A 25,652-nucleotide genomic window follows, 5' to 3' on the forward strand; every position below is an offset into this window, starting at 1 on the left:
TCTCAGAAGAGTGATACAGAAACTACACTCCAAAGAAGAACAGGGACTAGCTTGACCCCTAGTTGAAAGGAAAACCCTACCAAGCAAACGAAGAGCAGGGAGAACCTTCCCTAATGGTTTGATTGCTTTGTGGCAACCCATAGGTTTCCGACCTGACCCGACAGTGATTGCATACTCTCTCACAGGACATCTGTCACTTGCCTGTGGTACATTGTCAGCTGAGCGATGCCACATGGGGAGATGAGGAGTTAAGGGCCAGGTTTAGTCCCAGAGCCATTAGTTAACCTTTAGGGACCTGGGTTATCTTACCACAATAGGAAACGATTGCTCCAGTGCTGGGATTTTTTTAGACATTTGTGGATGGGAGCCCTTTATTCAAGGGAAATCATGTGGCAAGATTCAAAGTGTATAATGCAGCCCAACAGAGCTTGTCATACTGTGGATGAAGTGAACCCTCATGAACTTACTATCTTGGGGGGGGAAGGTAGACACCTGGCTCTCCAGGACAGCACCAGGAGAGCCTGGTGCATCCCCAGGCTGCCCAAGGCTATAGCTACAGCACCAAATAGCTACAGCACCAAATAGCTACTGGGCACCTGAAAGGTGACTGGTCCCAGTCGAACTTGGATTTTGAAGACTTAGTATAAAAAAAATGCAAAATAGGGCGCCGGGGTGGCTCAGTTGGTTGGGCATCCGACTTCAGCTCAGGTCATGATAATCACAGTTCACGAGTTCGAGCCCTGTATCGGGCTCTGTGCTGACGGCTCAGGGGCTGGAGCCTGCTTCGGACTCTGTGTCTCCCTCTCCCTCTGCACCAGCACCCTCCCCCCCCGCACCTGCCTCACTCGTACTCTCTTTCTCTCTCTCTCTCTCAAAAATAAACATTAAAAAAAGTTTCAATGCAAAATACCTCAATAATATATTAATTACATATTATAATTTTACATACTATCATGCTTTGGATACATTGGGATAAATACAAATAAGTAATAAAAATTAATTCATCTGTTTTCCTGTCGGTTTTCCTTGTTTAAGGTAGATACCAGAAAAACTTCCAAGTACTTATGTGGACTGTAATATATTGCCATTGGATGGCGTTGGTCCAGACAAACTCTGTCAGCTCCCACTCGCAGGCGTCAGTGTTGGGAGATTTTGCGGATTGAAATCATTTCGGCTGCCTTCCCAGGTCCCATGAATAGGTCTTCTTGTCCCCAGGAAATGCGCTAGGAATTTGTCCTGGAAACTTTCTTTACTGCCACACTCCACTCTAAGGATATATTTTTTTTCCTTTGAAACCAAAATACTTGTTTATTTCCTGTGTAAAACACACACACACACACACACACACACACACATTTATTTTTGTTTGTTTTTGTTCTTGTTTCATTTACGTTTCCTGTGGACTGCTCCATAGCTGGTTTGCTGTAGAGCACACACCCCAGTTCCTGTGGGGTGAAGGCTGAGGGAGCGAGATTCAGGCTTTCATGATCATTTCTTTTTTTTTTTAAGTTTATTTATTTAGTTTGAGAGAGATAGGGAGGGAGAGAGACAGAGAGAGAAAGAGAGAGAGAGAGCATGCGTGAGAGTGGGGCAGGGGTAGAGAGAGAGGGAGAGAGAATCCCAAGCAGCCTCTGGGCTCTCAGCACAGAGCCTGACATGGGCCTCGAACTCACTAACCATGAGATCATGACCTGAGCCGAAATCCAGAGCCGGGTGCTTAACCGACAGAGCCACCCAGATGCCCCTCATGGATCATCTCTTGTGCCTGTTATTCTTTGGGGCAATTTCTTTATATCTTTTTCAAGTTACACTCCTGTTTTTTGATAAGTATTGCATAAATATTTTCTCCCAGCAATCCCTCGTTCATTTTAAAATTGAATTTATTGGGGCACCTGGGTGGTGCAGTCGGTTAAGCGTCCGACTTCAGCCAGGTCACGATCTCGCGGTCTGAGGAGTTTGAACCCTGCGTCGGGCTCTGGGCTGATGGCTCTGAGCCTGGAGCCTGTTTCCAATTCTGTGTCTCCCTCTCTCTCTGCCCCTCCCCCGTTCATGCTCTATCTCTCTCTGTCCCAAAAATAAATAAACGTTGAAAAAAAATTGAATTTATTATTTCTTCCTGTGATGATCTTCCAACTTTACCTCAGTAAGCCATTTTATTTACAATCTTTGCTTTTTCCTTTGGTCATTTTCCTAATGGCCCAGAATATGGAGGTCGAAATGAATATCTCTGTTATTACAGTAATCCAATTTCACCCCTGCATTTTCTACCCGCCATCAGACTCACTTCTGGTCTTCCGTGGCTTCATTAGTCACCGGCAAGAATCAATATTAGGGATTGTTTGGATGCACATTCTGATGATTTATGCCCTGGAGCGTTACCGTTTCCTCTGGCAAGCGTGTTAGTGAAGCCCTTTGTTTGTGCGAGGTCTGGTCTGGTGACAGTACCTTGCATGGTCCTTGTTTCTTGGGGTACTTTTCCCTTTCTCGTGTTGCCAGAAATACCACCTTTTAAGTGTATCTACAGCTTCTGCTCATCTGTAGGCACGTACTTGAATTTGGCTCTGCGTGCCTCCCTAGACAGATGGCGCAAAAAGGATTGGGCATGTCAGTCATTGTGTTTGCTCCGCTGCGCCCACGTCAGCATGTGCATATGGGAGGTTGGCGTGGTGGTCCTGGTGCCCAGGGGAACACGTGCCTTCTGAAGCAGCTGCCACCTGTGCGTGTCCCCCCAGTGGGCATCAGGCAGCAGCTCCCATGGGATCAGAATGTTGACTCTCTTCTTGTTACCTCCCAACTGGTCAGGTTCCTATGACTTGCAGACAAGGTCATGGAATAAAAAGAGAAGGCAGACAATCTACGTAAAACTACCTTCTCCTCCTCCTCCTTCTTCTTCTTCTTCTTCTTCTTCTTCTTCTTCTTCTTCTTCTTCTTTTAATATGATTTATTGTTGGCTCATATACAGCGTATACAGCATGCCCTTGGTTTTGGGGATAGAGTCCTGTGATTCATTGCTTACATACTACACCCAGTGCTCATCCCAACAAGTGCCCTCCTCAATGGCCATCTTCTTCTGCATGACACTGCTTCTTTAGCAGTAGCTTTTTTAATTAATGTTTACTTTGGAATTATTTGTTACAATCTTTGATCTCATTCATCAGCATTGAAGTGAAAGCTTACTTCATGTCTGAATCCCTTAGAGGACTTGGAAAATACAGCTTATCAAAAATACGTACTAATTCTTCTACTCTCTGAAACTCCCCTTTTCTCATCTAGAAAGTAAGAATAATCACGCGTATATGCTGGATCCTTGAGTAACAGGGGGCTGGGGGCACCCACACCCTGCACATCCAAAAGCCTACGTGTGACTTTGACTTCCCAAAAAGTTAACTACTCCTCACCTGCCACTGACTGGAAACCTTACCGATGACATAAACAGTCCTTAACACATATTCTGTATGTTATGTGTAATGTATGTTTTATTCTTACAATATGGGAAGCCAGAAGAAAGAACATGTTACTATGAAAAATCATAAGGGCGGTCCCTGGGGGCCTCAGTCGGTTAAGTGTCGAACTCTTGATTTCGGCTCTGGTCATGATCTCGCAGTCTGTGAGTTTAAGCCCCGCATCGGGCTCCATGTGGACAGTGTGGAGCCTGCTTGGGATTCTCTCTCTCTCCTTCTCTGCTTCTCCCACATGCTATTGCTTTCCCTCTCTCTCTCTGTCTGTCTCTCTCTCTCTCAAAATAAACTTTAAAAAATATCATAAGGAAGAGAAAATACAATATTTATTATATTCATTGTACTGTTAGTTACTGGAAGAAATCCACACGCAAGTAAACCTAGTCCGTTCAAACCTGTGCTATTCAGGAGTCACGTGTATCAGCTACATCTTAACTAGCTTGCTGAGATGATCAGACGAAATGTGGGTATAACAGGGTTGCCAGAGTTAGCAAATGAAAACACAGGATGCTCACTTAAATTTCAATTTCAGGTAAAGTATGAATACTATTGAAGAGGACATACCAATGCGAAAAAAAATTATTCACGGTTTATCTAAAATTTAAATTTAAGTGGGCATCCTTTATTTAATCTGGTAACCCCCTAGGGTATATGCATGCTGTCTGTTGTGCTGAAAGGAGGCAAATATAAGTTACTTGGTGCCATGTTTAATGAAATTTTCATGTGATTACGACTATTCATGTCTTGCAAATAACATCCATACTATCAGCTTTGATCCGACCTTCAAAATCCTGCAGGAGCTCTGTCTCTCACCGTGTGCACAGTTTTCCATTTGAGAGTAAACTACAAAACTGTGACTTTCAAATTGGGGTCCATGACAGAATGAGTAGCTGACACTTTCCAGAAGAAGCAGCTATTAGGAGAGTTTGTGGCAAGGCAGTGCCAGTCGTGTGTGTGTGTGTGTGTGTGTGTGTGTGTGTGCGTGCGTGCGTGCGTGTGTGCTGTTAGCTCCCTGGGGACCTGAGCCACAGCTGGCTGAAAGTGCCAGATTTTTCTTTTCTTGCTGATTGTCGAATTTCCAAGAATGATCGAGAAAGTTGTATGTATTTCTTGTGTTAAAATAAAAGACAAATGGCAACTAATCTTGAAAAGTCCCCAAGCAGACAAAACCAGTTCAGTCATACAAACAAAACTTAATTTGCTTGTTTTGCAAGGCTAACTTGACCTGGGTCACTTCTTGCTTACGCCTCTGAAAATCCTAAGGAGACTTGAACTGTTTCCCGAGGTTGATATAAGGTGACTGCTAACCAATGGCTTATTATTTAAGAAAATTCTAATGTAATAACCAATCACTGTGAAGAAGAAAGTCACTACCTTCCCACTACATAAGCTGCTTTATAACAAGACCGTGTAATGGCCCGAGTGCCCTGGTTTGCACACTGTCCTTTTGGTGTGTGCACAGTAAATTTTACTAATTTCTGCTTCGGTGAGTCATTGGTTTTACTTCTGTTATTTCTGAACTTTTGACACTGGCATCTGTTTTGTTTGTTTATTTTTGTCCCCTCCCGCCCCCGTAACTCACTTTGAGTAGCGTATTGAATTTTCAGTGTGTCGAAGGTATATAATGTTTTAGTTTTAATGGCAAATCTTCAGAGTTAATATTTTATCAGATGAAACCAATTAAAATGGTTTTCTTCGTTCCCATTTAGTTTATGACACTTTCAGCTAAAATCTATGCCTGTTGGGGAAATAATGTTTCTTGTTTGCCCTTCACCCTGACTGATAACATAACTCTCATTAACGGCCACAATGGGAAAAATATTAATCAGGATTTTTTCCAGCAGATGCACGGATGATGACATTCTCATTCCTTCTTTCTCCCATTCTGTCCCTCACCCATCAGTGGGCCTCTCGCCCGGTGTGTGTTTATTCTTGTGCACAGGCCATATCAGTGGCCACTCTGCACACGTCAGAGGACAGAGCTGACATAGTATCTTCTCCCCGTCGTGCTCAAGGTCAAGCGTACAAACCCACAAAACAAGATGAGTCAGTACACCGTAATAAATGTTGTAAAGCAGAAACAGCAACAAAAAATTAAGCGCTCTCTGGGACCGACCGGGGTCTTCCTGTTTTTCGAACAAAATAGTGGTTTGCCCGGTAGTCTCTCTCAGGGGCCAGGCTCTGCCTTTCTGCTTCGGAAAGAGACCAGTGGCTTTGCCACATCCTCGTACCCGTGCTTCGGCCAGTGTGCCCAGTAAGTGGGAGAGAACATTCGTCTGGACCGTGAGGCGGCGTCGAGGGTCTGTACTCCGCCTATCACTCCAGCGGCAGCTCCTGATTAAATCTGCCGAGACTAGCGGGGTCACATCAGTGTCGTGGGATTTAGAGACGTCGCTCCTTCAGCCCGTCCCTTCTCTTCTGTGAGGTGCAGGATGACCCAGGTTTCCTTTTTCTTTGTTCTAATGTGCTCGAAGGAGAGACAGATTCCTCGGAATTCCAGGGTCATTTCGTATTTCGAAACCTATCTGTTTGGGGTGACATCACATGACATGATAGAGGTGTTAGCGGACGCTGTGCTACGGGGTAATCATGTTGCCCCGTAACATGATTATATAAGTGCCTCAAAGCAGCATGTGTACAACTTAGACTTACACAGTGTGTTCTCCGTCCCCATAAAAATGTTTCGGCACACAATGATGATACTCAGCCATTCATTTAAAAAAGGAAAAGAAAAGAACGTGGCCTTGAAGATGGGAAGAACGAGATCCGATCGTGCCCCCAAGAGAGGGCTTCCCCTGGGGGGGGGTTGGGGATGGGCAGAGAAAAACGGGCAGAAAGATGAATGGTGACAGAACGCCCTGACCCGGGCCTCCCAGACACCCCAGGAGGAGGGGTCTGCCTGGCTGTGTGTGGAGGGGAGAGAGAAGACTCCCAGCTTTCTGAGCAAGGACACAAAGAGGAAGCCGGCCGGGAAGCCATGTTAAGTGGAGAACCTGTATGTGTGGGGCTGCGGTGCTCCTGGGCTCCCAGAGCCCCAGGTGCCCCCCGTGACTCGGGCACAGAGAGGTGGAGGTGCGAGGGAGCCCGAGATGAGGGCTCAGGCCAAGCACGGCCCACGGCGACTCACTGCCCCGGTGGCCCCTTGTGCAGAGCATCCAAGGCACACGCACACGCGTCCTGATGCTCCCTCCAGACGTAGGAGAGGACGGTGAGTGTTCTGGGTTAGGAAGGCGTTCCGCACCAAGGTAACAGGTGTGTGAGCCCGGAGCGAGAACAAGGCGCAGGCCAAGGAAGGAAGAGCTTCACAGAAGCAGAGGTTCCTGGGGGTGCCGGCATGGCTCCGTGGGTTAAGCGTCCAGCTTCAGCTCAGGTCACGATCTCACGGTTTGTGAGTTCAAGCCCCGCATCCCTGCATCGGGCTGTCTGCTGTCAGCACAGAGCTGGCTTCAGACCCTCTGTCCTTCTCTATCTCTGTCCCTCCCCCACTCTCTCTCTCTCAAAATAAATAAAAACATTTAAAAAATTAAAAAAAAAACTCAGCGTGCATGTGAGCATGTTGACATTTGAACTATTATTCTTTTGGGTGGGTTTCTCAGACTAGCAGTCTATCAACAGCAGAAATAATAAACAGCAGGAGCCTTTGTTCAGCTGTTGAATAGCATTTTTGTTCTGTAATCCACATTTCCCGTGACTATACTGTGACAACGGTCCAAAGATGGTGATTTTTCTGCTGGACTCCCATCTCCTTTGCCCTCTCCCCACCCCCACCCCCTCCCCTCCATTGCTATAAACTATTCTTGTTCCATCCCAAGGGTCTCTCACTTAAGCCCTCCTACCTGCCTTGTTGCCCACTGGGGGGTGGCAGTCCCTGGCACCCCCTCCTGGCCTCTGGCTCGGACGATATCTTCTGTTGTCATGACGTCCCAAAGGATGGCTCGTGCCTGTCACTGCTCCACGGGAAGGCTGGCACTTCCATCTGCTGGTGAGGACTTCCTCTCAGGGTATTGTGGCTGAGACATCTCTGTACTGAAGTCACCTTCCCTGAAGCTCCCATCTTGTCCCCACCGTGCCTCAGTGCTGTGCATGGTTGTTGATGCTTTTCTCTGTGCGGGGCAGGAAGACCCCAGAGTCACTGATGTTGAATTTCCCACCAGCTGGGGACTGTGGTCACCGAGTCCAAATTAGGTTGACTTTTGTAGTAAAGACGTACAAGTTTTCTTGCACACTTAAGTCTGTGAGATGTTCCTTCGTTAGAATGTCTGTGGCCCTGTTGTGTAGGCTTGTGCCCTCTCTCTCTCTCTCTCTTCCCTCAAAGACAGGCACTGTGTTTTTCATCTTCCCAACGTATAGCGTAATTCCATTTATGCTTGAACTTTTTCGGAAGTAACACATTTATCCAGATAGCTCAAAATAAAATTAAGCCCTGATTTACTAAGGCTGCATATGTTATTATGAAGTCAGTTCGTAATCAGTAAGTATTCACTGGAGATATTTCAGATAGACTTTTAAAAATAAATTCAGGGTAACATATGTCTGTGCATATCTTTTCTCTTTAAAAGAAATATTCTGAGTCTCTGAGCACTTCCATAGGAATGGAAACCTGAAAATATTCCTGTCCAAATTGTTCTTGAGATTCATGGATTGATAGGAAGCCTCAAAGCCGAAGATTTAATCCTGGTTTTGGAATAACTTCTTAGCCTCATTTTCTGTATTTGCAGGGTGATAATTATAATGTTTTGAGACTCAGGATGCTGATGGGTTGATTTGAGGAGCTTAAGGATGGCTTTAGGGAGTACTTCTAGTGGGTTTGCTGTCTCGCCCCCTGATTTGCAGGCTGGCACCAGGGCCTTCGCCAAAGCACGCCGGGGACATTAGCACACATTTCAGGTCTGCGTCCTGATACGTGGTATTGGCCGTGCTGTGACTCTCGCTGGCTAAGAGGCCTCCTCTCTGTGCTCTTTGCAGCCGGTCTGGGGAGATGCCTGATTCACAGGCGGTGCTTACAGCCAAGCTTAGGTGTAGGTGAGCACAAACACGCAGTGACCAGAAAACCTGGGGCGGGGAAGAGACCGGGCCAGAAACAGACGTTCCATTGTCCAGGAGAGGAGAATTCGGGACTGCGAGACAGAGAAGGCATCCCAAAGGGCACTCTTTAGACGGAAAGAGGAAAGAGGTGTTCCGGGTAGAGGAGGAAGAGAGACAGAGAAGAATGCACTTCCCAGGCAGGAAGGGGAGGAGGTATCCTTTGCTGTTGCCCTGGGCGTGTTGTGTCTGCCCTGCAGGGGTGGGGGGGGCACGGAGGGGGTGCAGGTCAGCACCTCTTTCAGACACTAGGAATCCGAGATAGTCTCCTGAGGATTCCTCTCATCTGACGGTTTCCACGGGACGGAGCAGAGCTGGCGACCGGGAGCCACAGGTAGCTGTACTGCACGCTGGGTGTCTGGACTTGGACGTGGACGAGGCTGAGGGGGCTGAGCGGTCGTCACCGCTGGCTGCCCAGTAGCTGAGAGCCACGGCATAGCCGGCGTGCCTGCCCCACACCCGGCACTGGCGATTGAAGAGGTCCGGGGTGGGATTCGGGTGTCAGCATTGTTTTAAAAAGGTTTTAATGTTTTATTTACTTTTGACAGAGAGAGAGAGAGAGAGAGAGAGAGAGAGAGAGAGAGAGAGAGAATGAGACAGAGCAGGAGCGGGGGAGGGGCAGAGAGAGAGGGCGACACAGAATCCACGCAGCGGGCTCCGGGCTCTGAGCTGTCGGCACAGCGCCTGGCCCGGGGCTCGAACCCGTGAACCGGGAGATCAGGACCTGAGCCGGAGTCGGACGTGGGCCAGACCGAGCGCGCCCGTCAGCGCTTTGGAACGCCGTGCGAGCGGCCGGGCTGGAGACGCGTGGCGGCTTCGCTGCTGGGTGGCCGGCAAGGCCCGCTGACCTTCTGTCCCTTTGCCTCCTTCCCTGTTGCCCTCACAGATTACGGCACCATAAAGAAAGTGCGGGCGCCCCTGGCCCCGGCTGCCGGCAGCTGCCTGCTGGAGGAGATCGAGCTCTTCCCCGAACGGCGGGGGGAGCCCATCAGGAGCCTGCAGCTCCTCCACAGCCGCAGCGCCCTGTTCGTGGGCCTGCAGGAGCACGTGGCCAAGATCCCGCTGAAGAGGTGCCAGTTCCACCGAACCCGCAGGTAGGCCAGCCCCGGGCTGGGCCCCGGCCCTTCGCATCCTAGCGAGCCCCGCGCCGTCCCAGGACGCTGGGTGCTGGTGCAAACCGCTTTGCGGGCATGAGAACGACCCCCTGGTGCCTCCGGACGGATAGCCGATTGGTGACACCTGTAGGCATCGGCCCGGGTTAAGAGAAATTCCCCCGTGATGACCCAGATCTTTGGTGTTCCTGCATCGGGCCAGTGCAAGTTTGCTTTGATCGGGATACGTGTAATATAATATATGTACGGAGCGGGCAGAGCATGGTAGCAAGTGCGTCCTGTCGGCCCAGAGCTAATCCCCTGAGGAGGAGCGATGTGGGACCCCACCCCGGGGGCCATCTCCCTGTGTGGGCTCTCTCCTGAGGCTCCAGGACCCTACAGGCTAGGAGGAGGGAAGGAGAAGGAAGTCCTGGGGACGCAGGGGACCACAAGTGCCATCACGTCTTTCCTCGCTCCTACTCAACTCTCATTGGCCATGGGGTGCCCACGGGGACCACAGTGGCCTTTGAGGCTCAGTTTGGAAAAGTGCTCAAGAGACCATCAGGTACTATGCACACTACACGCTTGACCAGCACTTTAATGTTAGAGCGTTGCGTAACTGCTCTGCCCCCCAACAAAAGATCGCCCTTGGGGAAATCACAATCTCATACGTTCTTAGGGATCTGCGATCTCAGTAACTCCGTCCCCCAACGTAGCACGTAATGGCAGATCTGGCGTAGAAATGGACTGTTTGTGTATATCGCTCATAGGTACCATACACAGGTCATTCTTTGCCCAACAGGTGCCCCGTGGCATGAGCTTTGGAGCTCAGAGACTGGGAGTCACAATGCAGGATGCCTGTGCTATTTCTTGACCTGGTCACTAAAGTATCTTAGGCCTCAGTTTCACATTCAACACAGGCAAATTGCTATAGATTTAAACGGTATAATGTATACCATTTAAAATTCAGGGCCCTTTACAAAATGGACAAAGGAGATTGGGCATATGTATTACAATGGAATATTACTCGGCGATCAAAAAGAATGAAATCTTGCATTTGCGGCAACATGGATGGAACTGGAGTTATTATTCTGGGTGGAATAAGTCAGTCAGAGAAAGGCAAATACCGTATGATTTCACTCCTATGTGGAATTTGAGAAACAAAACAGATGAACGTAGGGGAAGGGACGGAAGGATAAGATAAAAACAGAAGGCGACAAACCATAAGAGACTCTTAAATACAGAGAACAAACTGAGGGTTGCTGGAGGGAGGAGTGTCCTAATCAGGCACTGAGGTGCGAGGTAGATACAGAGGCGACACTGAGACTCTATCAGAGACCTGAGGTGCTGGAGGGAGTGGTGGGGATGGCTAGCTGGGTGATGGGCGTTAAGGAGGGCACTTGTTGGGATGAGCCCTGGGTGTTACATGGGAGTGACGAGTCACTAAATTCTGTTCCTGAAACCATTGCTACACTGTATGTTAGCTATCTTGGATTTAAATTTAAACAAATAAACATACACGGTGGGTATCCCCTTGTAGAAAGAGAGTTTTTATGTATGATAAAAATCACCACAAGATTCCTTTCTAGAAGATTCTAGACAACGGAGTATATTACGTGGTGCCTCTTTTGGTATCAGAGTGTTGAGGAATAATATTAAAGGGTTTTCTACCCAACAACGATGCTATGGTGAGCGATAATAACAAATAGTGATATTTATTAGCAGCTATCTTTTTATAACGTTAACCACTGGCCGCTTGAAATTTGTTGATTTGTGTTTCCTGCAAGACTAACCTGGTGCAGGAATGATTCTGCCCAGTTGCCGACGGTCAGTGGGTGACGGGAAGGGTTGGCGTCTTGCCAACAGGCACGTCACAAGTTGGGATGCCCCTGGAAGGGTGCCAATCTTCCAACCAGGAAGCCCTGAGATCTAATGGCCTTCCGTGGGCATGACACAGGGTAACACACAGGAAGACACAGGCCTGTGCTGTCTGTAGGGTGTTTAGGGGACCAGAATGAGACTTCATGGCTTGGAATGCAGGAGGCACCGCATCCTTTCCGTGGTGCTTTGCCTCATCGAGTGGGGATTACAATAGCCCAGCTCCTCGTATAAGTGCAACATCGGAAGCTAAGTTCTGCATCAAGTCAGGGAATCGAGGCCTCATCATGCCCACCTCGTCTCCTGCGTGGCTGCCTGTGGAGCCCAATCAGGAAACCAAAGGAGCTGGCCACCACCGCGCACAGCAGCCCGGGGGGCGTTCCCGGCTCCCTCGACAAGGCCACTTGTCTGTGTTCATCATGTTCCTGGGAGGAGAAGATTATACAGTTATATCCAGAGCAGAATCTTCCTGCTGTGTACTTGTCCACCCTCTCAGAGAAGAGCCACGAGAGATTAGAGCTTTATCCTAAACTGATAGATTGTGCTTTTCTGTGTCCCCACACTCAGAATGGGTTAGACTGTGATTGACCCTTAAGTATTCCATCTGAGAGAAGAAAATCTAAAGACTTAAACCCAAGCGTTTCTGTGGATTCTTTCCAGTGTGTTCTTTGCCACCCCCTTCCCACAGAAAGACAAGAAAACCTCCATTTTTTGTCCATTTTTCAGACACTAGTATCTACGTGACTAGTTTCTTTTTTGGTGAATTAGGGGGAAGGTTGTTTTGTTTTTTGACGAGCAATTTTAATTTTCTAGACATGTGCCCAAAGAAGTACATTGTGTAGGAACAGGAGACCAATGGAGTAACGATTGAGTATTTCTTTGTTAAATATATTTTCCATAGTAGAATATAAGTAATTTCATTTGTTATTAGAAAAATCAATTTCATAAATGAGTTGTATAGTATTTGGCAAGAGAAACGGAGCTTAACTAAATTACCTGTCTCCTTCCAAATCATATTCACATTAAGAAATTTTTTAATGTCTATTTTTCAAAGGCAGTGCACAGTTTCACGTCTGCTAAAAGGTTTATAATTGATATTGATACACTTCCACGCGTTGGCACTGTCCTAGATCTCCTCATCATTTCTCTTAGCCATTACACCCCGAGATTTAAGTCACCCATCATCTCCATTTCTCAGTGGAGGAAACGGTGGCTCCGATTTTTGGATCCTGCCCAAAGGCCACATACATCGTGTGATATGAAGCCCAGGTTCAAGGCTGGGACTTGGCCTCCAAGGCTCAGGCTTTCTCTTGGGTTCACTGTGCTGCCCTGGGACAATGAGGACTTCAGCTCAAGGATCAGATTTCAGTGGGAACCAGTTATGCCATGGCACCGATCACGTGTGTCTCTGAGCGCTGGAGCTAATGAGAAGGGCATGAACTCAGACATGTCCACTGATGACAGTTTAGCCCTGGCCCCTTCCCATTCTTTCTTCTCTATTATACTTGTTACCAGGCAACACCCAGCATCCCAGAAGTTTGATACCCGCTTGCTTTTTCTACAGTGAATTTCCACCTCCACTTCTAGAGATGATCCCAGAGCCTCAGGGGAGGCTGGAAAAAGAGCTTGCCTGTGTGTTCCTTTTTCATTTTTTAAAACTTTTTAAATATTTATTTATTTCTGAGAGAGAGAGAGAGACAGAGCATGAGCAGGGGAGGGGCAGGGAAAGAGGGAGACACAGAATCTGAAGCAGGCTCTAGGCTCTGAGCTGTTAGCACAGAGCCCGATGTAGGGCTTGAACTCACGGACAGTTGAGATCATGACCTGAGCCGAAGTCGAACGCCCAACCAACTGAGCCACGCAGGCACCCCATTTGCCCATGTGTTCCAAGCTCTGCACCCATTGTAACTTGGAACAAACAGCACTGTGTTTTTAACGAGATGTCACTGTTTTCCTTGGAAGGTTATTTTGGTAGAACAATATTTAAAAAACACACTTTAGTCAAGTTCAACCTCAAAAAAATGACCGAAAAGATTTTGATTTTAACTTTTTTTTTTTTTTTGCATAACCATTTAGTGAATAGCATGGGAAAATGATGTGAATGACACAGTCAAGTTATCAGAAAGGGTGGTTCCCTCTGCGCATGTGAAGTGCAAGAGAAATTTTTCCTTTTCTTGTGTAGCCTTTTGTACTCCAGGATTTATTTACCATATATATGCATGCGGTTGCTAAAGTGAATCACCACTGACTGACTTTTGAAGAACGTGGGGACCTTGACAGGCCCGGATGTGGGTACTGCGGGTGACAGTGGAAGGTAGGTAAGCCGATGCCATCCCATGGGCCACGTCATGTGCACTTGGCACAAGGTCAGGTCTCCCCAAAGCAGCGTGAGGTCTTTGAAGTCGGGAAAGCTCTCTATAGAGTACAAAGGATGGAACAGCCAAGACCTGCACTACCTTGATGTCATGTAAATACGAGCGTAAAGTCATAACCTGCCACCTGAAGGGGGACAGACTGTGGCGGACAGCTGAGGGAGTCTGCATCTCAGTACTTCAGGAAGGAACGAGTGATCACAGGACCTGGGCCGTTAGCCTTCCCCAGGGAATACTGTGGCCTTCCACTTGGCCCAGCTCATTGACACCCTTCAGCCTCAGGAAAGGCGAGTTGTGATGGGAAGGCCTTTGATTCAGACTTGCAAGTCAGTTTAAGGATTGTGCAGCAATTCGATCAGTGGGGCAGCAAACTGTAAAGAACCAGAGAGAAGATGCTTTAGGCTTCACAGGCTGCACAGTCTCTATTGCAGCTACTCAACCCTGCCCTTGTAGCATGGAAGCAGCCACAGACCATACGGCGTGAGCGTGGCCGTGTGTCAGCAAGGCTAGCAGATTCGTCGGGCAAAGGAAGCGTTCGCTTTTTGGTGCCGTTTGTTACAAAGAAAATAAGAGCAGAAGAGGTGTTAGCTACCCATGCCCCTTGTCCCACTGGATGGTGCCACAGCAGAGGGACGGATCAGCATGCAACATCGAAGTGGGGCGCCATGTTGCAAAGCAACCAGCTGTGCTACAGCTTAGCGGTTTCAGAACTTGTACCTGTACCTCAGTGGGGGTGAGGGTGGGGGGCACGAGGCCTTCGCCCTCATTAGAACCTGGGAGACAATGAGAAGTAGTCTCATGACGGCCTCCCTGACAGAAGGCAGTGAGAGGCAAGTGGCCTTGTAACAGCTCCTCCCCATCCTCCCGTGTGCCACGATGGGGGCGATCACTCAGCGTCCCACCAAAGTTAGGTCAGCTGTGCTTAGGTCCTCAGGGTGCCGGGGCACAGCGTTGCCCCGCACTGTGTTTCAGGAAAACTGTAGGTGCCAGGCTGGACTTGGCCCATGGGCTATCACTTGCTGACTCCTGGTTTCGGATTTTCTCATATATGCCTTTTGAATGAATCAATGTACCTTCAATCATCATATACTGTGGTTTATAAAATTACCTGTAAAATTTACTAAATTATTAAATTGCATGAATTAACTCTATACCTTAATATTTTCTGGATAACATGGCGCTTTCTTCTCTTCAGACACGTATTCTTTATTTTTTTATTTGACACCCACCACAATTGTGGGGTAAGACAAACCTGTCAAGTAGGGTTGACGTTTGTCAACCTGTTGTAGGGTTAACGTTTTATAGATGAGGACTGGTCCGAATCACAGAGGGAATAGCGTGAGAATCGTCAAGGCTAGAACAGAGACTAGAAGTCTGAGCACTGCGTGGCAGTCCAGGCTTCATTCAGCCCATCGCACCAGGTGCCAAAAGCTGGGCATTGTCTTTCCGGGTCTGTGCAGCTTCCAGCATGGTGCCCAGCCCAACACAGGCTCAGTAAACACTTACCCGATTTACAAATGGACACTGCCTCTCCCCCTCCTCCCTCTTTTACTTCGTCATCTCTAAAGTAAACCTAAATTCTTGTGAAACACTAGAACTCCTTTTACGGGAAGGTGTAGTGACGCAAGACATTAGCTAAAGGATGGAAACGCTTGGGCCTTAGGTGTTTATTTTTTCACTTTTGCTTTATTATAAGAACTTACTGGGGAGCAAAGAAAAGGTGGAAGCCGGGAGAATCCTAGTCTACATATAAAACAGAAGAGAGGTGCCTTTGATGTTTTGCTTTGTAAAACTGGAGGGAAAGATAGAACCATTAGGAAAGAGATTGGCTCCATTTGTGAATGGGTATCTAGCCATTTTTAATTCATTTAGTTTGTAATAATGTCATTTAGTTAAAGAAATTAACACTCATTAAGAAAATTAGTATGGAGATTAGGTTACTGCAGGACATTCATTGCTTGGAAGGGCAAAGTTTCGAGACATGGAGTTAATATGTTGGCACCTTTATTAATTAAATATTTCTACAGACAGCGTCTGCTTGGTGAGAGACATACAATGTATAGAGAGAAATTTCAGGATTCCCCTGAGGGCTTCCAGAAAGACAACTTTAGCCATTCAGTTATGAATCACATAAGCAAGCGGGAGGAATTTTGACATGTGCTCATTTTACAAAGTAAATATCCTCCCTTCAAAATGAATTTAGTATCTTCCAAATCTCAACGCCTTGAGTTTTTGTTTCCATTGACTTTAGATTAGCTTCTAAAGACTGTACTTTCCTTCATTAATTCGTTCAGAGTCTATTTATTGATCTCAATAGGTGCCAAGCACCAAGCAAGCCCCTAAGCATGGGATGACAGATGAAGAAGTATCCCTGACCCTGTCTTCATGGGGCTCAGAGTCTAAAGAGTAACTCTGGCATAAATAAAAGCTCCTGAAGATCTGTGTGGATTTGAGCCACGGGGTCTCAGTGTTACCTGAGACTTTGTCCCCAGATCAGTTTATCGTTAAAGTCTGATCCTGTATTATATTAGGACCTGATCTTCGAGCCTGCCCTCCCTGTCCAATTATTTTTTAAACTATTTTTGAATTACAACCAGTGTTCCAATCCTAACTTCCTAATACTAACAATTAATCACCAAATTATAATCTACTTATTCAATCCTCACGCTGTGGGTTATTCTGAAGCTATTAAATGATGTCTGTGAAGACATATGCGTGATATGGTAGTAACTGAAAGAAACAAAACAGCAGTATGTGTCTGCCTTCATTATAGCTTTAAAAAATAGTTGAAAAAGATGAAGTACATTCACCAACATCTAATTATCATTCTGAAGAGCACCCCGTCAGAGGGGCTTGAGCCCAAACACTGTTTTTTTTAAGTGAAATCACAAGTTAACACCCCCAGGTCCAAGGCAGGTTGGAAAACGAACAGTTGAAATATGCTAGGTAGAACAAGAGCATACGTTAACTTGACTAGTAATTTACAAAACATAAACCATACTACAGTTTGTTCTGTAATAATCAAGGAGAAATGTAGTTTTGTGAGGTCTGAAGCTTACATGGGTTGGTAGTGGTCCTCACTAAGGAAAAGGATATCGAATTATGAAGAATGATTAAGACCGATCTCAGGTCCTTAGGGAATTTCACGAAGTGAAGAAGTTTAAGTTTCCTTGGCTTTAGGGCAGGTCCACCTTTGGCAATGATATAAACACACATTTTGGTTCAGGTACACCATGAAAGCAAAGAACATAGGTGAACGCCATCTTGCAGACATGTACTCATACTCTTATGGTTGTAGAGGCCGTGGGCTGCCTCCACAACCATAAGAGTACGAGTACATTTTTTTTCTTCTCTTTCTTGGTCAAATATTTTAATGTGATCGTATTATCGTAACCCAGGGGAGCACAGTTTCTAAACAGCTGATGTCCCAAGTTGATCACAACTGCTAGATTCCAGAAGCACTTTCGGCTTGCTTATTTCAGATACCCTCTACTCTTGTAACTATTTCTTTTTTACTGTCAATTTTCCCAAAATGCTTCACTGTAAAATGTGTATCAATCTTATTCAATTTTTTAAATTTTTTTAAAAAATGTTTATTTATTTTTCAGAGAGAAAGAGACAGAGTGCAATCAGGGGAGGAGAAGAGAGACAGGGAGATACAGAATCTGAAGCAGGTTCCAGGCTCTGAGCTGTCAGCACAGAGCCCGTTATGGGGCTCTAACTCATGAACCGCGAGATCATGACCTGAGCCGAAGTTGGACACTTAACTGATTGAGCCACCCAGGCACTCCCAATCTTGTTCAGTTTTAAAACAGATTTTTCAGGAAAATCTGAGTGCTATATGCACCTAATACGACTTTAATTAAAAACCATCCACTTAGTATTACTGGCAATACATATTGATTATTCTAATTTCATATTAAAAGCAAATTTAAATGTAAAAAATCATCTTTGTGTTGAATCAATGTCATTTAGTGATAAGTCAATAGGGAATGGTTTTCGATGTATTAGAAGTTTGTAACTAATTGAAATTCTAGGCCACTAATTTCATTTACAAATCATAACATGCAACATGAATTCCTATTAAATGCCTTTAGCAAGTGATACATAATGAGTATAAACGTGTATTTTTACTAGTAATTATATCTTTGTTTACTTGGCATGTGTCCTAAATTTAAAAATGCCATTACAGTGTGGTTCCGTCTTAGTTCTTCTTGGGAATTAGAAATTAATCTTCTAGTAGATTTTTTGGTACTTGACACACGCTATACAGTACAACCACATTTTTCTTGCTTAAGCAAAACCCCAACACTTTATTCACATCCGTATACTTTCTGGGAGCCTTAAGGAAACCGTGGCCCAGCCATGCTGCTCTGCTTATCTTCCTGATCATGCCACATGCACATGACTGTCATCCTTCCTGGGGCCATCATAACCAGGGAGGCTGTTCTCACTCGTCTAAATTCCAACTCCATTCAAGAGCCAGCCTACACATGACATTTCCCTGGAACTCTCCTGCCCGACCTCTCCCTCCTCTGACTCCTATAGCGCCCACCGTCTGAGCTTCTAACTTAATAGTTAACCCTCCTTATGTTGTTATGCAACGTTCATGAACCGGTTCTTCCTCCCTCACGAGACCCCAGGTTCCTTCCTGGTCTTTGGGTCTTCGACACATGGCATTATGCCAGGTAGTCAAAAAAATCGTTGTGAATCTATCCAAATGTGTATTTAAAATACTTTGTACCGGGCCGCCTGGGTGGCCCAGTTGGTCGAGCATCCGACTTCGGCTCAGGTCATGATCTCATAGTGTATGGGTTCGAGCCCCACGTCGGGCTCTGTGCTGACAGCTCCGAGCCTGGAGCCTGCTTCGGATTCTGTCTCCCTTTCTCTGTGCCCCTCCCCTGCTCACACTCTGTTTCTGTCTCTCTCAAAAATAAACATTAAAAAATAAAATAAAGTGAAATAAAATAAAGTAATACTTTGTACCACTTACTACAGTACACTGTGGTGTGCCACATTGCCTGGTTAAATAAAGAGCTCACGGCATTTACACGTTTAGTATTTTTGGGATAGAGTGTTTTCAAACACCCCAGAAGTCGATATCATATAATATGCAATGATGTCTAGGGATTAATTGGAATAACTGTATGTATTCCACCCCCAAAATAACTTTGTTATTTACTACGTGATGTAACTTAATCCTCAAAACATTTTCTGTGAGGTGATTATTATCATTCCAATTTCACAGAGGTACTAATTGGAGAAAAGATGTGTTCCAGCTGGATTTACCAACTGAAGGACGTGTTGGTGTCTTACAATGCATTCCTCAAGCAGTTTATTGTCTAATTAGAATTTTTTTTCAGTCTTATTTCTAGTAAGACAGTGTTTTTCATGACAACCTTGAAAAGCAGATTCTGAAGTATATAATGACATCGGTCATTAGGAATAAGATACTTCAGATTGTTTTAGAAATTAAGGTAAAGATCATTCATGAACAGAGAAATCCACCTATCCCACTACTATAATGATGATCGTAGAAATAAGTACTGGTATTTGACACATGGTTTTTGCCCAGTATTTTAAAGTTTGCAGCACTTACTGGGAAATGCTGTCTTGAACGGGGCTCTGGGCTCTGCCCATTCCACTCCTCAAGCTCCAATCAAAGTCTAGCCTCCATTTATCTTCCTTTAAATTCTCCAATTCCCTCCCACCAAAGTGTCCATCCACCTCGCTGTCAAATATCCTGTTTTTCCAAAGCTATGTGAAATGGATCACTTCTATCCGTCTCAGTTTAAATGCCACCTAAGTCAAGTATTTCCTGACCCCAGACCCCTCCATCCAAACAGGGCTTCTCCTTTGGGATTCTACTTTGCTGATGGTTCTTGTTTCATCAGTGTAGTCGATTAGTGTTTATTGCCTTTGCCAAATGATAAATTCTGTGGGTACAGTGACTGCGTCTGCTTTGCTGACCCTGGCACCCACCATTTTCAGTGTGGCTCATGGCAGGTGCTCCTAAGTATGTACCAAATGAAGGAATGATTGGGACACTTTTAAAAGCCCATGTTTTATGAATGCATTTTGTTAATATGGCCAAATTCTTAAGATCAAAAATAAGCTGATCTAATGACAGTTAGTGTAACAGTAACAAGTCAGATAAAGTCATTGATACTTAGATAATCTAGCATGCAAGAGATGATACTCAGTAATTAGCTCCCACTCTCTAGAAATACAGTGAGAAGATTTTAATGAATACACCTCTTTTCCCTATTACTCAAATTAGCAAATAGCATAACTGCACACTTTAAAATTTAAAGGAAGAGTTTAGAGGAAACAACAGATGTTGGCAAGGATGTGGAGAAAGAGGAACCCTCTTGCACTGTTGGTGGGAATGCAAACTGGTGCAGCCACTCTGGAAAACAGTGTGGAGGTTCCTCAGAAATTTAAAAATAGAATTACCCTATGACCCAGTAATTGCACGACTAGGAATTTATCCAGAGGATACAAGAGTGCTGATTCATAGGGGCACATGTACCCCAAAGTTTATAGCAGCGTTATCAACAGTAGCCAAATTATGGAAAGAGCCCCAATGCTCATCAACTGATGAATGGATAAAGAAGATGTGGTGTGTGTGTGTGTGTGTGTGTTTACACACACACACACACACACACTGGAATACGACTCAGCAATGAAAAAGAACAAAATCTTGCCATTTGCAACAACGTGAATAGAACTGGAAGGTATTTTGCTAAGTGAAATAAGTCAGTCAGAGAAAGGCAGATACCATATGTTTTCACTCATGTGTGGAACTTGAGAAACTTAACAGAAGACCATGGGGGAAGGGAAGGGGAAAAAATAGTTACAAACAGAGAGGGAGGGAGGCAAACCATAAGAGACTCTTAAATACAAAGAACAAACTGAGGGTTGATGGGGGGGCAGGGAAGGGGAACGTGGGAGATGGGCATTGAGGAGGGCACTTGTTGGGATGAGCGCTGGGTGTTGTATGTAAGTGATGAATCATGGGAATCTACCCCCAAAGCTAAGAGCACACTGTATATACTATATGTTAGCTAATTTGATAAAAAATTATATAATAGAATGAATCAATAAATAAAGGAAGAGTTTCGTTAAATATTAATATCACTGTCTTGGAAAAGAGAGAGTAGTTTATCCTTCTCCAAGAACTAAGGCCTGTCTGTGAATATACATTTAGCTGTATACGTACTCGTCCCATAAATGTGTTTTTAAATTAAACCTTAAGATTCTGACCAACATATGTTCTGAAATCAGAGACTTTGAAACACCAAGGAAATATATCAAATGAGGATAATCTAAGGTTATTAACCAAGTAAGGAAAATTTGTTATTACAAAGACTCCTTATCCACACAAAAAAACATTTCAAAGTGAAGAAAAGCCACCTTCATATGGCCACATTAATAAGACATCTGTGATCCTGCATGTGGTGTCTTTGAAAGACCTACCTTCCCAAAGTAATAAGTTACGATGATTGTTTTTTCTGGAAGTACACTTTAGCAGAAAGGTAGAGCTCATCAGAATTTTGCCACGGTATGAAATATTTTGACTGAGGAAAACATTTATATATAAATGGAATTTTTAATGAAGGGGCATTTGTGCTTATAGAGAAATTTTAATAGTTTAAGGGATAAGTGGCATGTTAGGAATGCGCCAAGCCGTCAACATTATCGGAAGAAAGATGTTTTTACAAGCGGCTTTTCATTTAAAATAGCTTAAAATATCCTGTGTAACCTTGTGGCCTTGTTTCACTTCTGCAGGCAGATTTGCAAAGAGAGGCTGGAGGGCCAAGTTAGGGAGTTGGTGGAATTTTCCTGTTTTCAGAATTTGAATTTTGTCTAATGGTCGTGTTGCTTTAGTAAGGAACATGAAAGGGGCGCCTGGGTGCCTTAGTCAGTTGAGCGTCCGACTTTGGCTCAGGTCATGATCTCGTGGTTTGCGGGTTCAAGCCCCGCGTCGGGCTCCGTGCTGACGGCTCGGAGCCTGGAGCCTGCTTCGGATTCTGTGTCTCCCTCTCTCTCCACCCCTCCCCTGCTTGCACTCTGTCTCTCTCCGTCTCAAAAATAAATATACAGTAAATTAAAAAAAAAAAAATGAAAGGGAATTCAGGCCCTTTGAGTAATTACGTAAGTGTAGCTCCCTCCTGTTTGCTCACCGCTGTGAAAGTGGGATCGTGCCCAGACAGAATTCTGATGTGTGATACATACTATGGCATTCCGGCAAAATGGCTGGTTCAGTAAGACTAGGACACTGTGGGTCAGAACATGCCTTCGCAGCCAGGAGGTCGCAGCAGGAAGCAGAAAGGTTCTTGATTCTCACCTGTGTCCAGGTCTGTCTCACAGTTGAGGGGTCTTCAGATTTCCAGAAACTTCCTACAAAACATCTGCCCAGGCAATGTTACTGAGGGCTGATTTGCTTACACTGAGCTTAGTGACAATATGTGAAATATCTTACCTTGTAGATACAAAAATGCACTTTCTTGTCTTTTACACAGTCTTTGGTTTATTCTCATCTTTCTTATTCCCTGGAAAAAAATGTTATTAAATCAATTGTGTGTCTTTAAAATAAATTCTTAAAATTGAGAAATTTGGGATATGCTTTATATACAGGGCAAATTCTACTCTATGGAACTGATCATTGAAATGACTTTTTAGTTTTAAAAAGTAAGTTGTTAAAAGATTATATTCCCGGACCTCAAGAACTAGAGATTTCGAAAAGCTGGTGCTCACACTTAGTGTTGTAAACTTGTGTTTAAAAAAGAGGTTGTCTGAATTTGATAGAAAAAGGAAAACAAAACAAAACAAAACATCCCCAGCTTCCTTGTTGTTACTTCTCAGCCCTGGACCTGTTTGTGTTGGTATGAGATTGAGAAGTTTAACTTAAAAAAATATGTGGTTTTTTGTCATTGTTACTTGTTTTGATTTTTAGGAGGGAGAAAAGGAGATTTACCAGAAATACATTTCTGGTGGATCACAGATAGGGAGTCAAATGAAATGATTGATCAAATATGAAAGGACCAGAAGGAATCCTGCATAAATGTTTTTATGATTTTTAAGCATGGAAGTTCTTTGAAAGTATGCACAAAATCCAGATGCTGTGAAGAAAAAGACTCATATAAATTTTACTGCATAAAATTTTAAAACATCTGTATCTTGAGAAAAAAATACTAATGACAAGTAGGAAAAGTATGTGAAGCATTATGGACAGAGGGTTAATTTTCTAATACAGAAATTATCACTTGCAATGACTACATAAAAATAATGAAGCCAGTTAGTCAATCAAAAAGAAGCATAAAGGAGAAATTGGTTACAAATGGGAAATTTACATGAACAGAAATACAATAATCCATAAATGTACACACACACACACACACACACACACACATAATCTTAATCTGACAACTGAGTAAATAGATGAGTAGAAAAGTGTTTTGATCTATCAGAAAGGGCTAAGTTAAAAAAAAATAGCATCCAGTATGAAATAGGGAGAGGATAAAGAGTTACCCTTCAAATTGTTGACTGGTACAAAATTATTAATACCCATAACTTCTATCTCATAGCTCCACGTATAGAAGCTTATCATGTAGAAAATACATACAGGGGCACCTGGGTGGCTCAGTCCGTTGAACGTCCGACTTCGGCTCAGGTCATCATCTCGTGGTTCATGGCTTCTAGCCCCACGTTGGGCTCTGTGCTGATGGCTCAGAGCCTGGAGCCTGCTTCGGATTCTGTGTCTCTTTCTCTCTCGGCTCTTCCCCTGCTTGCACTCTGTCTGTCTCTCTCTCTCTCAAAAAATAAATAAACATAAAAAAATATTATAAAAATGCATATGAAGATGTGTATTACAGCCTTGCTTTTAAAGGATTTAAATAAATATTCATTCCTCTGGGTAACAGAATATTACACAGCCATATAAGGAATAAGGTAGAGCTATATATACTGACAAAAGAAAATGTCAAAGTATATCTTTTAAATTTTAATTTTTTATTTTAGAGAGAGAGAGAGTATGATGGGGGGAGAGGGGTGGAGGGAGAAGGGGAGAGAGGATCTCAGAGCGGAGCCCGACTCAGAGCTCGAGCCTACAGCCCTGGGATCGTGACCTGAGCTAAATTCCAGAGTCGGCTGCTTAACTGAGACACCCAGGCGCCCCGTCACAGTGTATTTTTACGTGTAAAAAGCAGACAGGAGGCTGTGTGTATACTCCCCTTTGTGTGTGTTACATATAAGCGTACATATAAAACAACAAAATATATATGTATATATAGACATACCCATACATGAATACGTATTTGTGCGGAGAAAATGTCCCCCAAGTATATGAAAGTGTGAATAGTGCCTATTTCTGGGGAAGGAAAGCGTACATTTTGTCCTTGATAACTGTTCTGTTGGAGTTTTCACATGAAAGTACTATGTGCTTGTTAAGGTAATTAAATAAGAAGGCCCTTAGACTGAAGTCGCCTTAAAACCTTGGCAGCTGACCTAAGCAAACCAAAACCGACGCCAGGGTCAACTGCGCTTGAATCTGAGAAAGTGAGACTTCGGAACAAACGATCTCAGTCAACCAGGCTTTCCCAAATAAGACCACCACTTAAGCTATAGCTGATCAAATGATTTCCTTGGTTTGCTGCTGAGTCTCCTCTAGAGGATTCTCTCCCCTAGCTCCTGTCAGGGGAACCTCCTAGCCTGGTACAGTCAGATTCACAATTTTGACGTACCTCGGTTTACTTTTTAACACGGGCACGGGCACTTAGGATCATGTTCCAAGGAGGCTATGGCGACAGGCACTTGTTTCGGCCCCGTTTCCACGCAACCTAGTCCTGCTGTGAGGAGGACCAGTTTTGACCACTTGTCTCTGAACTTCTTTGGGTGGTAAATATATATTACATAGCAACAATAAATAATAGTTTTATACCATTATTGTTTGATTTATTGTCTTTAGAGATATCTTCCCCTGCTGTGGGACTTACGCTTCATCTTTTCTCTGCTTTGGTTTCCTCCTTTTAAAGTGATTACATTTATTTCATTTAAAATAAATGTGGTAGCTAATTGAGGTGTTGTATTTGTAAGGTCCTCTGAGGTCGGAATGAGATAATAGAGGTCATGTTCTTGGAGCAGTGCTTCATATGTGGTTAATGTATTTGATGCGTTAATCACGATTCTTTTGTATCATTAAAATTAGCAACTTACTATTACAGCACCTCCTTGGCCCACATTTGATAGTTATGCTATGATTTCTGGTCCTACTCCTGATTTATTGGTAATCCTCTAACAGATTCTTCCTGCTGTAAGGGGCCCCTTACCTCTAAGAAGATATTAACACTTCCCTGCTGCACTAGCTTGCCTTTCTTTGCTTCCATTTCCTGCACGCCTGACCTGTTGGTCCCTTAAGAGACAGGATTCTCCAGCGTTCGATGCCCTGCTTGCCCCCTGGGTCATCTTTTGTATAATTTTGGCTCTATCACTGTCACTCTGCTTCCCTCCGCCCCTGAACACCCTCTCTTGTATTTATAACATATGGGCCAAAATCTTCATCTAATGATGCCCCAGTACCTGGTACTGTATGAACTCTCTCATCGAGACAAAGCTAAAATAAAATATCCACGATGTATATAATAGTTCTGATATAACTTATTGAATATTGTAGTTGGAGCTACATTAAACAACTATTGATTGACAAAATTTTTAATTCATTTTTAAGCTATGGTACCCAAAAGGAAGACTTCCCTAGTTTATTAAATTCA

General features: G+C 44.5%; 1 protein-coding gene across 5 annotated transcripts in view; it reads left to right on the top strand.

Moving 5' to 3' along the window:
* Window positions 1-25,652, top strand: part of SEMA5A (semaphorin 5A) — a 472,280-nt gene that overhangs the window by 357,320 nt on the left and 89,308 nt on the right. For all 5 annotated transcript variants that reach the window (XM_053202211.1, XM_053202205.1, XM_053202198.1 and 2 more), the window contains one exon: window positions 9,427-9,634. In XM_053202211.1, the coding sequence (XP_053058186.1) occupies window positions 9,427-9,634 (208 nt within the window). The remainder of the gene's footprint in view (window positions 1-9,426; window positions 9,635-25,652) is intronic.

This window comes from Acinonyx jubatus, chromosome A1, assembly GCF_027475565.1.
Source record: "Acinonyx jubatus isolate Ajub_Pintada_27869175 chromosome A1, VMU_Ajub_asm_v1.0, whole genome shotgun sequence".
Classification (NCBI taxonomy): Eukaryota; Metazoa; Chordata; class Mammalia; order Carnivora; family Felidae; genus Acinonyx; species Acinonyx jubatus.